The sequence below is a fragment of the Ovis aries genome, chromosome 1, assembly GCF_016772045.2.
Source record: "Ovis aries strain OAR_USU_Benz2616 breed Rambouillet chromosome 1, ARS-UI_Ramb_v3.0, whole genome shotgun sequence".
Lineage (NCBI taxonomy): Eukaryota > Metazoa > Chordata > Mammalia > Artiodactyla > Bovidae > Ovis > Ovis aries.
In genome coordinates, this window is record NC_056054.1 from 9935603 (window position 1) to 9949941 (window position 14339).

The 14339-nt window shown below is 52.5% G+C and overlaps 1 protein-coding gene across 1 annotated transcript in view; it reads right to left on the reverse strand.

Moving 5' to 3' along the window:
• Window positions 1-14339, reverse strand: part of DLGAP3 (DLG associated protein 3) — a 61945-nt gene that overhangs the window by 32631 nt on the left and 14975 nt on the right. Inside the window, exons 2-5 of the mRNA XM_027967600.3 lie at window positions 7517-7599; window positions 4956-6113; window positions 438-643; window positions 36-108 (exon numbers count right to left, since the gene is read on the reverse strand). Coding sequence (XP_027823401.2) covers window positions 36-108; window positions 438-643; window positions 4956-6062 — 1386 coding nt within the window. The 5' untranslated portion in view covers window positions 6063-6113; window positions 7517-7599. The remainder of the gene's footprint in view (window positions 1-35; window positions 109-437; window positions 644-4955; window positions 6114-7516; window positions 7600-14339) is intronic.

A 14339-nucleotide genomic window follows, 5' to 3' on the forward strand; every position in this document is an offset into this window, starting at 1 on the left:
ACCCCTTCCCCCTGGCATGCTGGGCTGCTTCCTACCTGTCCGGTGGTGAGGGAACGGCTGTAGCCAGGAATGGAGCTCCGCGGGTGGATCCGGGGTGGGACACAGCAGCTGGGAAAGGTCAAAATTCCAGATTCAGAATGGGGGTCTGCTAGGAGGTGGGGGAGGGGAATGAGAGCAATGGGGTCCCTGAGTGGGTTCTGTTCCTCAGAAACCCCCAGAATCTCCAGGAGGAGACTCCTGAGTAAAAGGACTGTGCTAAAGAGGCATTCAGATAGGGGCTTTCACAGGCACCCCCTCTTCATACGGGCCAGAGCAAGCCTGCCCAGTTGAACCCTAAGCAGGGAGCCTGACTGGCACCCATGCAATGCACACCTCCTGCAGGCACCCAGCATCAGCTTCCTGCCCCCTCCCCATCCCCCAGCTCTCCCTGTCCTTACTTGATCCGGGCCTGGTCCACACTGGAGGAACGGCGAGTGGTGAAGCGCCGGGCGACCGCTTTGGGAGATGTCTTGGGGCTGCCGTCTGAGTCTCCGCTCTCCTCATCCCCCATGGCTTTGATGTAGCTGCCGCTCCGCATCCTGCGGCAGGGGATCTCCCCGTCCTTGCCCCCAGTGGGGTAACCCCCCCAGTCATCTTGCGGCACCTGCAGGGACAAGGGGCCTCAAGTACCTACTAAATCGGGAAGCCGGGACCCTCTTTCTTCACTGCCAGTGGGAGATACACAGCCTTGGCTCAAGCAAACCACGCTCAGGAATATGTCAAGCCAGATCAGGTGAGGTCTCCCCTACAGGACATGCCTCTTCATCCTCCATGGGCCTTCTGCTACTTAACTGAGGGCCATCTAAACAGTCTAAGGCTCCCACGATAGGTACCAAGAGGTTGAAGCTCAGAGGCCAAAGTGACCTATGTCAATCTCACCCCTAGTAGTAAGGCAGCCCCTGACATCAGTCACCTTTCACCCCTCCTTCTCCTTCATCCTCTTAACGTGCTTACATCCCAAATCCTCTGATGTCCCCCTCCCTTCTGTGAAGAGCCACAGGAGTGACATCAGTTTGTGTTTCAGAAAGAGCACTTCAAGAGTCCAAACAGAGGTTGGATTGTGGAGAGCCAGGAGCAGGGCAGGGGCTCAAGTGGTGAGAGGGAGACCAATTAAGAGGCTGATGCTGTTATCCAGGCAAGAGATGATGAGCCCTAAATTAAGACAATGACAATGAGGGGGAAGAGAAGATGGAAATGAGAGGTGTTCAGGAGCATCAGTGAGCCTGATTAGACATGGGAGGTGAGGGGGCGGGGAGGAGTCGTGGAGGACCGGGAGGCTGCCGGCTGAGGACCTGGGGGATGGTGGCATTGCTCACTGAGCCACAGAATCCCAAAGAAACAGATTTGGGGGAAAGGTGATAGGTTCAGGGTTGAGCATCTTGAGCTGGCAAAGAACTGTGGAGCAGGTGGTTGAGTGTTTGGTTCTGGAGTTCAGTGGAGAGATCTGAGCTGGAGGCAGACATGGGGGAGTCATGGGTGGCAGCTGAATCCATAGGAGTGAATGAAACAGCCCAGAGGAAAGAAGAAAGAGAGGTGGGCAGGAATCCACTGACATTTAAAAGGGGGACTGCGAAGAAAGGGAGAGGAGCCTATGAAGTCACCTGAAAAGGAGTGGGCAGATGGGTGGGAGAGAAGTCAGGAGAACGCCCTGTCACGGAAACAGGAGACATTTCCAGAATAGAAGGAGATGATAATGTCAAATGCCACAGTGCATGCTAAGGTTAGCGGTTTGGGCTGGGGAGTTAGAACCATATTCAAATTCTGGCCCCATCACTTGCTAGCTGTATAAATGTGAGCAAAGTTGGTTAAACTCCACCACAGTTTCCTCATCTGTGAGCTGGTAATGATAATTACGCCTGCATCACAGCACTGGTGGAAACAATAAACGAACCAACAGAGAGTAAGGGTTCGAAGTTAACTATCGTAACAGTGAGCATTGAGAGATACCTTTAAGGAGGGCTCTCAGGAGGCCATTGGTGACCACTGCCAGGACGTTTCAGAGGCCAGGAGTGTGGAAGTCAGTCCAGTAAAGGGGAGAATGAAAGGAAATGGTGGAGTCTATGCTCTAAGAACTTGGTAATGAATGGGGGACAGGAAGGAGATGGAAGAGGGTATGGGATTAAGGAAAGTAGTTTGTTTTTTTTTTTTAGGATGAGAGCGATCTGGCCATGTTTGCAGGATGCGGGAAAGTCAGTAAAGAGAAAGATAGTCTTTAAATGTGGGCAGGAAGCAGGGACAGTTCACGGATGGAAGGGATCCTGGGGAGATGGGCTCGAGCCCTATAGAGGGGTCACTGTGGGATGTGTGGTCCTTGTTTCATCTCTGAGCCAAGAAGGAAGGGGATGATGGGGGCTGGGGATCTTGATGAGTCTGCAGGTGGGTGAGGGAGTCCGTAATGGTTGGCCTATGCCCGTTGAAAAGAACAGGCTAAGTGGGGGTGGGGGTCAGGGTTCGGGGGGAGCATAGGGTTCCAGAGAGGAACAGAGACTCTAGGTGAGGCTAGATGAGAGGCCAGAGATCAGCGTGAGAACAGGGACTCAGGGATGGGTGGGCCCCATGAAGGAGCCCTCGGTGGGAGGACAGGGCTGAGTGGGGGGCTGGGCTCAATCAAATGGGAACACAGGGAGGAGATGAGGCTCCATGAAGGAACAAGGGCTCCAAGTGAGAAGGAGGGTTCTGGAAGAAGTTTGCGGGAGACCTGAATCTAGTGGGAGAATAGAGTCTCAACAAAAGGGCTGGGCAACCAACCAAGACACCTGGGCTGATGCGGCCAGCTTCCCCTGCTTTTGTGCCAGGGGAGTACAGGTTGTCTGGAGAGTTTCTACAGCCCTTTGTTCTCTGCCAAACAGGCTCAGACTTCCCAGTTCTCAGATCCCCTGGAACCCCAGCCCCTGATTGATAAGGCCTCCCCTTCCCCATACTCTACAGAGAGCAGCCACAGGCAGGCAGAGGGAGGTGGCAGGCCAGCCAGGACACGCTCTGCCACACTGCAGGGTTCCCACTCCATGGCCACTGCAGAGCTGCCGGCTCCTCTGCAGGACGCTGTGAGGTGCATGTTAAAAAGGAAGCCCCCAGGGAGGTCAGGGCAGCCCTGGAGAAGCAGCAGGGAGCAGCGGAGTGGAGGCAAGTCTCCAGGGATGGCAGAAGAAGGGTTGGTGTTCTCTCCTGAGCCCTTTCTTCTGGACCCTTCAATTCCCAGTTTAGAGAACCTTCCTACCTAGGGAGAGGGCAGTGCAAGACCAATCCTGAATCCTAGAAGTCTCCAGTCTCCCCTTCTGTCTCTCGCCCCTTTCTGCTTCCACTATGGCCCTTGAGCTTTAGCAAGTTCCCCACCCAGGAGAGCCCTAACATGTGAACAACTTACCCAAAAGGCCAGTGATACCCAAAGGACACGTGCAAGCTCAATTCTCCATGCCTCTGAACACGCTGCAGCCTCTTCCTGGAACACTCAGTCCTGGAAACACTGCACGCGACTAACTCCAACTTGTCCACTGCACCTCTGTTCAGGGGACACTCTTCCTAGAAGCTGCTCTGAGCGGCCCCTGGTCACCACCACCCAAGTGGGTGAGGTGTCTCCTCTGGGCTCCCAAGGTTCCCAAGGCTCTCTCCTCTCGCCGCCTCCCTGCACTCTCTGTGTGTGCTGTGCTTAGTTGCTCAGTCATGCCCGACTCTTTGCCACCCCATGGACTATAGCCTGCTAGGCTCCTCTGTTCATGGGGATTCTCCAGGCAAGAATACTGGAGTGGGTTGCCATGCCCTCCTCCAGGGGATCTTCCCGAGCCAGGGACTGAACTCAGGTCGCCTTCATTGCAGGAAGATTCTTTACCATCTGAGCCACCCGGGAAGCTACCTTGTCTATCCCACTGTTAAACTGTGAACTCCTCCAGGCAGCATCTGTGTCTGCATCTTTGCATTCACAGCACCCAGGGAACACTCATAGAATGAATGGATGTCGATTAACTATGTGAAATGTGGGTTTGGGGGATAAGTCTACTGGACTTCTAGAACTTGTCTAGACTCTTTCTCCTCCAACTATAGGAGGGCTCACACATCAGGGGATGTGGGAGAGGAGCAAGAGACAGAGAAGAGGAAGGTGGATGGCAGGAAGAGTCCCTAACCCCATCTCTATAGGATGATGGAGAGGGGACAGTGAGGGATGGACCAAGGCTCCCTAAGAAGAAGGGGTCAGAGCTCCCAGCCTCACCTGCAGACACCATAGAGGTGGTGAAAGAGGACAGGGACAGTGTGTCAGTTATCAGCTGCACCATCCACTCCCAGGAAGCCCTAGCCCGCTGCTGGGTCTGGAGCTCAGACCTCAGTGTGCGCCCCAGCCCAGCAAAACCCACAGGACAGGTTCCCCAGCTCTTCCACAGCCTCGTGGGTGTCCCACCGCAGGTTCCCCAGAATGACAATACCATCAGAGGCACATTCTGGAAATAACTGACCTTCATATCCAAACACTATCTGGACCACCCAGATCTGGGCTGAAAAGAGGTCTGGAGAAGGCCTGGGGGCAAGACAGCTGCTTTCCAACTGCTGACCTCCAATCTTGGGGAAGCACAAGCAGGCAGCCCCGCTCTGTCCTGTTCACTGCTCACCCTCAACCTCATTCTGCCTCCAGCCTCACAAGACAGAGGCCGGCACAGCTTGTCCTAAACAGCAGGTAGAGGAAAAGTCTTCCTGGCACTGACATACGACATCAAAATAGAAGGGCCCCTTTACTGCACAAATGGGGAAACTGAGGCTCCCCAAGGGGTTCAAGGTGTTACAAGAGAGTGAGGCAGGGGAGAACCCGCTGCCTCCAGACCCGTCATCATGGGAAGAGCTGGCTCCCATCCAACCCCTTCCACAGCCTCCGGGGCAACAACACTGGTGAGGGCTGAGGATCCTGTTCCCCACCCCCACCAAAGCCTCACCTGCAGATAGTGATAAGTCCTGGCTTTGGCCTTAGCCTCCGGCCCCAGGAGCCCCTTGCTGGGCCCAGCCCCTGGGTATCCATCCCGGCCCTGGCTGACCATCATGGTATGCCAGGCACTTCGCTTGACCGATTGTCCATCCAGTGACATGGACATGCCAGTGCAGGCAAGACAGCGGCCTTCCGACCCCCCCGAGCGCCCCTTGAAGCTCAAGTCCCGGTAGGACCCATCCGGAGCCTCCAGGCAGAAGGGACCCCCGGGCTCCCCAGGGGGCCGCCCACCGGCCAGGAAGCCGCTGTCACTGTCCAAGTTGTCATCGGAGCTCCACCAGCCCGCGGCCTTGGCCTGGTGCCGGCCATCCCCCTTGCGGTCCTTGCTCTTACTCCTCTTGCCATGCCGGGACTGGTGGTGGTGGTGGTGGTGGTGGTGATGGTGGTGGTGGGAGGCGTGGGGGCCTCCAGAGCTCGGGCCTGGGTAGCTGTCTCCCCCGGAGCCACCTCTCCCCTCGGCCTTGGGCCCGTTGTAGTCCCGCTTCCCTGGAGCCTCCAGAGAGTGGGACTTGGCGAACAGCTTCTGCACGGAGTGGACCAGGTGCCGGATGCGGCTGGGGCTCTCGCTGCGGGCCTCGGGGGCAGCGCCAGACCCCGGCCCAGGCCCGGGCCCGGCCCCTGCCGGCCCCCGCTGGTATGGCAGCGTGTGGAAGCCATCCTGTTGAACCGGCAGCTGCTTTTCAAACTGGTCCAGCAGTGTGGGAGGCAGGCGGGGGGCACCCTTGCCCTGCGGGTGGCCCACACAGTCTTCACAGGTGTCGAAGGGGCCCTGGCCGGGGTACATCCTGGGGAAGGTGCTGCTACCCCCCCCAACCCCGGCCCCTCCTGGCCCTCCCTCGGGGCCTATGGATGGCCCCTCACTCAGGCTCAGGGGCCCTTCAGGAGAAAGGTGTCCCAGGCCAGCTCTTGGGGCACAGAAGCGGGGCTCGGTGGAGAAGGCCTCCCCGGAGCCCACCAGGTACGGGGCCCTGGCAGCAGGGCCCACGTCCATATGCTGCTGGTCGGCAAAGCGGGCTGGGCGGGGATGGCTGCCTCGGTCGCCATGGTAACCCCTCATGGCCTCAGCAAGGGCTCTTCATAGCGCTGGGGGCCAGGCCCCAGGAACCTCCTGGGAAAATAGGGAGCAATGGGATTAGGATCGAACAACAGGCCACTTGACCTGAAACTTTTATCAGGTATTCTTAGAACTGCTTAGGTAATGCATATCAGTTCATTGTGGTTAATTGTATTGTCCTTAAGGGCTTAAAAGTCGTATAGACAAAGACACTCACAAGGGCACAAAATAATATCACCATTCATCAAATGCTGCAAAGATGATAAATACTTATTCCCAAGAGAAAATGTCCTCAACCAAACGGTTTTTTAAAAAATCTTAGGTAACCAAAAGTAAAAAGATACCACTACAAACATAAAAACAATAGTCAAACATACGAGCCATTATGTGAACTAGCTTCTAACAAGCTGGTGTGAGGCAAACTGAGCCAGCGCCACACCTGTGTCCCATCCCTACCCAATTCCCCTGCTATGAAGAGCCAGGGCTCTGGATCACAGCTCCCAGAAGCAATAACCAAAGAGAACGTTGGGCCCAAATCTACATATCCATCACGATTCTGTAGGATAACCCCTCCCCTTCCTTCCACACCCAGTTCCTTCCATCTGGCTGGAGGCTCATTCTCCCTCCCCTCCAGGGCTGAGACAGGAAGGGATAACCTGAGATGACTCCTCCCTCCTCTTCTGGGTTCCAAATACTCACTGATGAAATTCCCCCCGTGCCTTTTACCGCCACCCCCATTCCAGTGGAGGAGAGGTCATGAAGAAAGGAGAAACGTAAAAGAGGAATGCTGGCTATTTAGGCAGCATCTGAATCCTAAACTGGGGTTAGAACCCAGGAGTTCCTCCTCCCAGGAACAGTGGGCTGGCAGGGCAAGGAGGTGATGGAGGGAAAGCGTTGGAACCAGTGGCCCTGGCCCCCAGCCCAGGCTTGCCAAGGCTACAGGACAGAGAGGTCAGCTCTCAGCAAGAACTGCCTCCAATCAGGACTCCAGAGCTGCCAGGACAGGAGCTGCAGCAGGAGGGAGTGCCAGCAGGAGGGACGGGGACCAAGGAGCTGGCAGACGGCGCCCTCCCTCATCCCAGACCAGGCTCCTGGGCCATCTGCTGACTGTGAGGAGATGACAGTCTCAAAGACTCCAGACAGCAGCACCTCCAAGGTTCACCCGCCCTTCCTCCCCACCATGGCCTCCCCATACCCACCATGGTTCAAGCTTTTTCCAGATCCCATTCACAGTTCATCTCTGAGGACTTGCCATGTACTGGGTACTGTGCATACTCAATGCTCTCTAATCCCCCTGAAATCCTATGTGTAGATGTTACCCACATCTACCCATGAGAAAATAGCTCAAAATGGTAAGGTCACAAAGCCGGTAAGTGGGTGAGTCACTTTGCATCAAGATTCAAACCCAGGTTATTTTGATTTGAGAACCCTATCCCCCAGACTCTCCTACCACTCACCATCTGGGGTGTCCCATCCTTGGTGTCAGGATCTCCACCGCCAGGCAGAATCCTAACTTCAGGAGGCTCAGGACCACTGGCTCCTAAACGGAAAGAAAAGGGTGGTAAGCAAAGAGGAAAAGAGATTCTCCCGGAGTCCTCAGAGGACTGGTCTCTGGCCTTCACAGTTTCCCTGCCCAACCCCCCAAGCCAGGACTGATTGGATCCCCCATGATGCAGAGCCTCTGGACCCCCAGGGAAATGAAGTTGGCTTAATTATGCAAATGCATGCAAATAAGCTTACAGGTTGGACTACCTCCAACTGCAGGTGTCTGTGTGATCTGTCCGTGGTGCTGAGCCTCTGCATTTTCATTGCCCTCAAATATGATTCCATTCCACAAATATTTGTTGAGCAGCTACCATACCAAGACTCAGAGTGAGACATGAACAGAGGTGATTTTAGAGTGGTCCCTGTCATTAAGAGGCTTATAGTCTAACAGGGGGACCAACCTTTCACATGAGAGGATTATTTTAGGTCCCTGTATTTTTGCATAAGCTGCTCCATCCTCCTAGAATCTACTTTCATCCACCCCCCAACACATTCCCCTGGCTAACACTTATTCAGATTAAGCTCCACCTTCCTTTGAAGACTTTCTGGGTTATGCCTCTCTATTGCGTTTTTAGAATACCCTGGGTTCCCCCATGAAAGCAACTATCGCATTGCACTGAAATTGTCTGTTTCAGCTTCTGTCTCCCCAAGTAGAATCCGGTCTTCTGCAGAGTAGGAACCAAATTCTATTTATCACTGGATCTCCAGCACTCAGCTCGGGGCTTTGCCCAGAGATGGTACTTAACAAGTGTTCACTAAGTAGATGAATAAATGACTGTGCAGGAAAGAGGTTCCAAAATGTTAGGCCAGTTAAGATGAGGGCAAGAGCAGATCCAATAGAGGGAAACTGAGGACGACTTCCCAGAGAAGAGTGTGCTTGAGATGGAGAACAACATGGCTGTGTGTCAGGGAGATGGAATTCCCAGCGAAGGCAAGAACATGTACAAAGGCAGAAGAGGTGGGCAAATAAGCAATTTTGAGGGGTGGGATGAGAGAGTTCCAGCAGACATTTGGGGTTTGGAAAACACTAGGAAGAGATGGGGGAGAGAGAGTCAGAAAGGAAGACGACTCTGAAGTTTGCAGCAGCCGTGACTGGAAGACTAATGATGCCATTATTAGACACAGGGATGTCAGGAAGAAGAGCTAGCTTTGCAGGCATGATTAATAGTAGTGGAAGAGACACAGTCAGACCACAAGAAGAACTTCCTGATCCTGAGGGATGTGAGACAATGAGGAAGATTGTGAAGTCTCCTGGGAATCTTCCATAGAGGGGAGGGTAGGACCTGTCCAGCCTCTGGCCCACCCTATGGCCTGAGCTGGAGAGGCTGTTGGTTACCCTGCCTGGAGGGGAACTGGGGTAACCTTACAGATATCAACTGCCTATCTCCAGATGACAATTATTCTCCACCTTTACCCCTCTCTGGGGAAGCAGAGAGGACTTCAGACCAAAATGGCCTCTCAAATAGTTATTGGAAAAGCACCTAGAAGCATCTCTCCACCTTGGAAAGATGCTTTGATAGCTTGGTCTTTCATCCATGGCGCAGTCCTCCTCCTCCTGCCCCAACCAGGACCCATGTCTGAGACTCACAGCACAAAAGGCCAGTTTGGCAGAAACCCAGACCACCCGGTTTGCTTCATCTGTGGCCACATCAAGCCTGGGAATGTCCACACCAATGGTTTGGACATCCCCAGGTTTTCCCACGTCCCCCACCACTACACAGGTGCTGCTGCCAGCCACTGAGCCTTCATCAAGATCTTATCAAACTCAGTCTCTCTAGCATTGATCCCAGAGGAGGGCATGGCAACCTACTCCGGTATTTCTGCTGGAGAATCCCATGGACAGAGGAGCCTGGCAGGCTCTAGTCCACAGGGTTGCAAAGAGTTGAACACAACTGAAGCGACTCAGCACATACGCATGCACCATGCTCCCCCAGCTTTAGTCTCAGAGGAGATGTGCCCCTGTGTTTATTCCTCTCCAGATAAAGCACTCCCAGGGTAGTGCTCCCTTTGTCCTACAGGGTAGTACTTGCTAGTGGAGAAAAGCACAAACCCTGACACCCCAAACCCTCAGGCCACCCGGAGACCTGGTGACCCACCCTCTCGAAGCCTAATGATACCTGCTCACCTATCTCCAAGGATTTTAGTATCAAGTGATACAACGTACATGAAACCACACTATAAACTCTAAAGATTACGCAATATAGTCCCCCATGTGAAGCCCTCATTCTGGATTTGCAAAATCCCCCATGTCCAAATACTACACAATACAATCAAATTCAGATTACTGGGAGAAAAGGAAGCTATCCGATTTCTGGATCTCTTAAAGAGACGATTTAATTGATATAGATTTAATTATATAAACTTCCTCCTATATCTCATGATTACCATCACATTCCTTCTGCTGCCTCCCCATTACTAAACATAATCAATAAGAAGGAAAAACAAGCAAGGAGGGGACTAATAATTCAATCCATCACCATGTCCTATGGATTTTGTTTCCTAAAAATAGATCTGCCCACTTATTTCCATATCTACCAAATCACTGTCGGCTGACTGGCCAAAACTCATTCTCAATCTCCTTTCCCCTTTCCCAGACTCCCTTGTACCTAGAAGTCACATGATTCACATTTAGATAATAATATATACGTAAAAAAATCTGATGAGAGTCTCTGGGAAAGATTTTGCCTTTATAATACAAGGGGCAGGACTTGCCAGTACCATTCTTCCTTTCTTTTCAGCTTGAATACAATCACGATGCCTGGAGCCAGGGCAGCTGTCTTGCCACCATGAGAGCGAGGCATAGAGAATCACAGAAATGCCGGCCCTGGAGTCACTGAGCCAGGAAACCAACAGAAGCAGTTGCCTTCCTCCAGGCCTAAACGCAGGAAGGAATAAAGTCCTCTTTATTTAAACCACTGTTGGCCAGATTTTCTGTATTTGCAGCAGAAAGTGCTGCTAACTAATCCAACTACCTCAGAACAGCATCTCCTGCCTGGATGTCTGCATAAGCCTCCTAAATGGTCTCCCTGCCTCCATTCTTACCCAGTTCCCCTCCAAATGGTCGTTTGGAAACACAAATCTGATCATGTCACTTCCCTGCTTAAAACTCTTCACTGGCTTATTGATGTTCTTAGGATAAAATGCCTTAACCCATCCAACAAGGCCTGCAGGCTCTGGCCCTTCCTGGGCTTCCAAAATCCTCTCACAACACGCTCCCTCCTTGCTTCCTCTGCTCCAGCCAGGCTGGTCTTTTGCAGTCCCACAATCCCTCCCATCAAGGGGCCTATTTCCCTCCCATCTGGAAAGCTTTTCCCACCTACCTCTGCCTTGCTAACTCCTACACACCCTTCAGATCTCAGCCCAGTTGTTGCTTCCTCAGGGAAGCTTCCTCTGGCCTCCCTGACTAGGTCAGATCCCCCTGCTGTTTGCTCTCAAGGCACTGTGTACCTCTATAGCTCTTCTATCATTACCATTTTCAATTTGTGTGATTCAGAATTTGTCTGTCTCTCCCATTAGAAGGTAAGCTCCATGAAAGTGCAGGAATTCCATCTACCTTATTCACTGCATTATCTCCCCCATTCCTAGAACAATGCTTGGCAGATGGCATGTGTTGGAAAAGAACAAGATCCCTTCACTTATGACATTTTAACTGCCTCCTTGGAAAAGTCCCTGATGCTGGGAAAGACTGCAGGCAAAAGGAGAAGGGGGCGGCAGAGGATGAGATGGGTTAGATGGGATCACCGATTCAATGGGCACGAATTTGAGCAAACTCCAGAAGATGGAGGAGGACAGGGGAGCCTGGCGTACTGCAGTCCATGGGGTCACAAAGAGTCGGAAGTGACTGAGCGACTGAACAGCAACAGAAATGCCAAGGGATAGATATTACCCCGCCCCGCAATTTGCAGGAGAAGACACTGAGGCTGGGAGGGCCTGACAGACAGTCCCAAGGCTACACAGCCGGTGGCAAACCCAGAAGTGAAACCCAGCGTAGCCTCACTTCAAAGGCCTTAGCTTTTCTCCTTCCCACGCTGCTGCCCAGGGAAGCCAAACTGATTAAACACCATTCTGAAGGAAGGCAGTAATGGATTTGTTTTTGTTTTTTTTTTTTTTAAAAGAGAAACACAAAACTAAGAACCTCACACATACCACACACTTCAGAGGTAACCAGAGTGTGGTTTAGCCCTTTCCCCTGTGTGGTAAGTACTGGATTTGTCCCAAGTCCAAGGTCAGAAGAGTAGAGAATAGAGGAGGCTCCTTGAAGCCCTCGGACAACTCTGGGCGCTGGTGTTACTTTCCCCTGTTATATGGCACCAAGCCATCTACCTACTTCCCCAGGACACAGCGAGCTGCCCAGGGGGTGAACCTCTGGGCCCAGGGAAGCAGCCACTCTTGCGATCGCCTGTGACTGGCTGGGAAATAGGGGGGTGAAGGAGGCTAGGAGGGTGCCGTGTGTGACACGCTCTCCGATGCAACTCACATCTTTCTGGCATTGGAAGAAGTGGCACACATGCCGTCACCAAGAAATTACCCAATTTAGCACCAACTGCACAATCCAGCAATTAGTTTCTTAAACCGGAACTTGCTGGGGCTGCCAGGCTGGCGGGGTTGTTGTTACAAATCTCACTGGGAAACCAGCTGTGTAATTCGCCAGGAGGTTGTCACTGCCCCAAGCAATTACCTTCCAGAAAAAGAATGGAAAATGGAGGAAGGAAAAGGGCTGCAGAGGAAAAGAGTCACGGTGCTTTCCTTTCCTCTCCCCCCGGGCCCTGCTTGGTCAAGACAGCTGACTTTCCTTTCTTGAGACCTAGGTGACTCCCAGATTCCCTGCATCAAAGTAGTTCCTGGTATAGCCTCTGCTGTCAGACTCTCTGGGTTCAAATCCCTTTCCGTTCACTTGCTAGCTGTATGTACCTGGGCAGGTGGTTCGCCTCGCTCAGCCTATTTTCTCTTTGTACAATTAGAGTTATCAGAAAGCTATGAAGGCTGTGAGGGTCAACCAGGTAAAGCATATAATACTGTGCCTGGGACGTGGTGAATCCTCAATAAAGGAGCGATAGGTATTTGTATTTTCATTTTTATGACTTTCTCCGTGGGTTTACAGTGTGACCTTGAGTAGGTCACTTAATCTCTCTGGGACAACTGTATAAGACCAAAGGTATTCTACAGGAAAAAAAAAAAAAAAACAGTTCTGAGACTTCCCTGGTGGTCTAGTGACTAAGATTCCTCACTTCCAATGCAGGTGGCCCAGGTTCGATCCCTGGTCAGGGAACTAGATCCCACATGTCACAATTAAGAGTTCGCATGCTGCAACTAAAAAAGCTCCGCATGCCGCAAGTAAGACCTCGTGCAGTCAAATAAATAAATACATATTAAAACAGAAAAAGGCAGTTCTTACTCAAAATCATCCACACCTGCACACTCAAGGATCAAGGAGCCTTTGACAAAGGCCAGTGTCTCAGAGGTGAACACAAAGTGATGATTTGGGTTAAAAATTTCAAAAAAGCAAGTATTAACTGCATCACGCCTTCCCCCAAGACGCTGTCTGGAAGAGGTACATACTGGACATGATGGTCCAGATGGCAGCAAAGGGTACAGTTGCTCTCTGGCTGGGGATCAGCCTTCTCTAGTCCCCTCACACTGAGCCTCTGAGGTCATCCCCATACCAGTTCCAATACGGCAGAACTTATAGCAACTGAGGCCTGGAACTCTGCTCGCTGCTGTAGGCCTGGGCTCCTCCATGGCTGTGGGTGGAGGACCTCAGGGCTTTCCCTTCCTATTCCCCTTCCCTGGGTCAGCCTAACCAGAGTGGCCAGGAGTCTGCCTCAGTTTCCCTTTCCAGTCCTCCTCCCCCGTATCTTGACAGCAGCTTGGAGGCTGAGGCTGTTTTGTCCACTGTGAAGGGGCCAGCTACTGGGGAGCCCTGACACAGAGCCTCTGACCTGTATCCCATGCTCACTGATGGACCTGCCTCCTCTGGCCTCCACCTTCTCCTGCATGCAGGGCTGTCGGAGCCCCCTTGACCATTTCAGCACTGGCTCTGTTCAGCTCTCTTGGGCAGGATCTCTGCCGTTGGTCAGCTTTCCTCACCCCTGGCCTCTCTTCACCTCGCTACCCAGACTTGTCGCTGAAGACTCAGCATGCCTTCTGCCCAACCTCCACCCTTCGGACCCGAGACAAACATTCTCTTCCCCTCACTGCCCCAAAAAGTGGAAAGAAGGAAGGGTGAACAGAATAGGAGGGAGGGTTGGGATATTTTTCATTCACTTTTATTACTTTATTTAATGAACTGCTCCTGGGGGGTTAGGGTAGGAATTTTACAGAAAATGGGCTTACTGCTCCCAAACACTTGTGCCACAGGAAGATCCAAAGGCTAAATCCATCTCCTGACCCACCGGCCGGCGCTCAGCCTGTGAATAACCCATACTACCTATAATCTCTTTGAAAATCCCACCTCAGGGGGCTTTATACTTGATGTTCTCTCTGCTGGAACACTCTGCCCCAGATATTCCCATGGCTTCCTCTGTCTGATCTTTCAGGTCTCAGCTCAGAGAAGCCTTCCCTGACCACTCACTAGCTGAAGTCGAGCTCCCTCCCCCAGGAACGCTCTACGTCACCTGTTTTCATTGCCTTCACAGGGCTATCGCTCTTTGAAATTATTTTCTTTATCTAGCCCATGTTTATAGTATGTCTCCCCATAGCAGAATATAAGCCCCAGGGCGGTGGGGACTGTGCCTG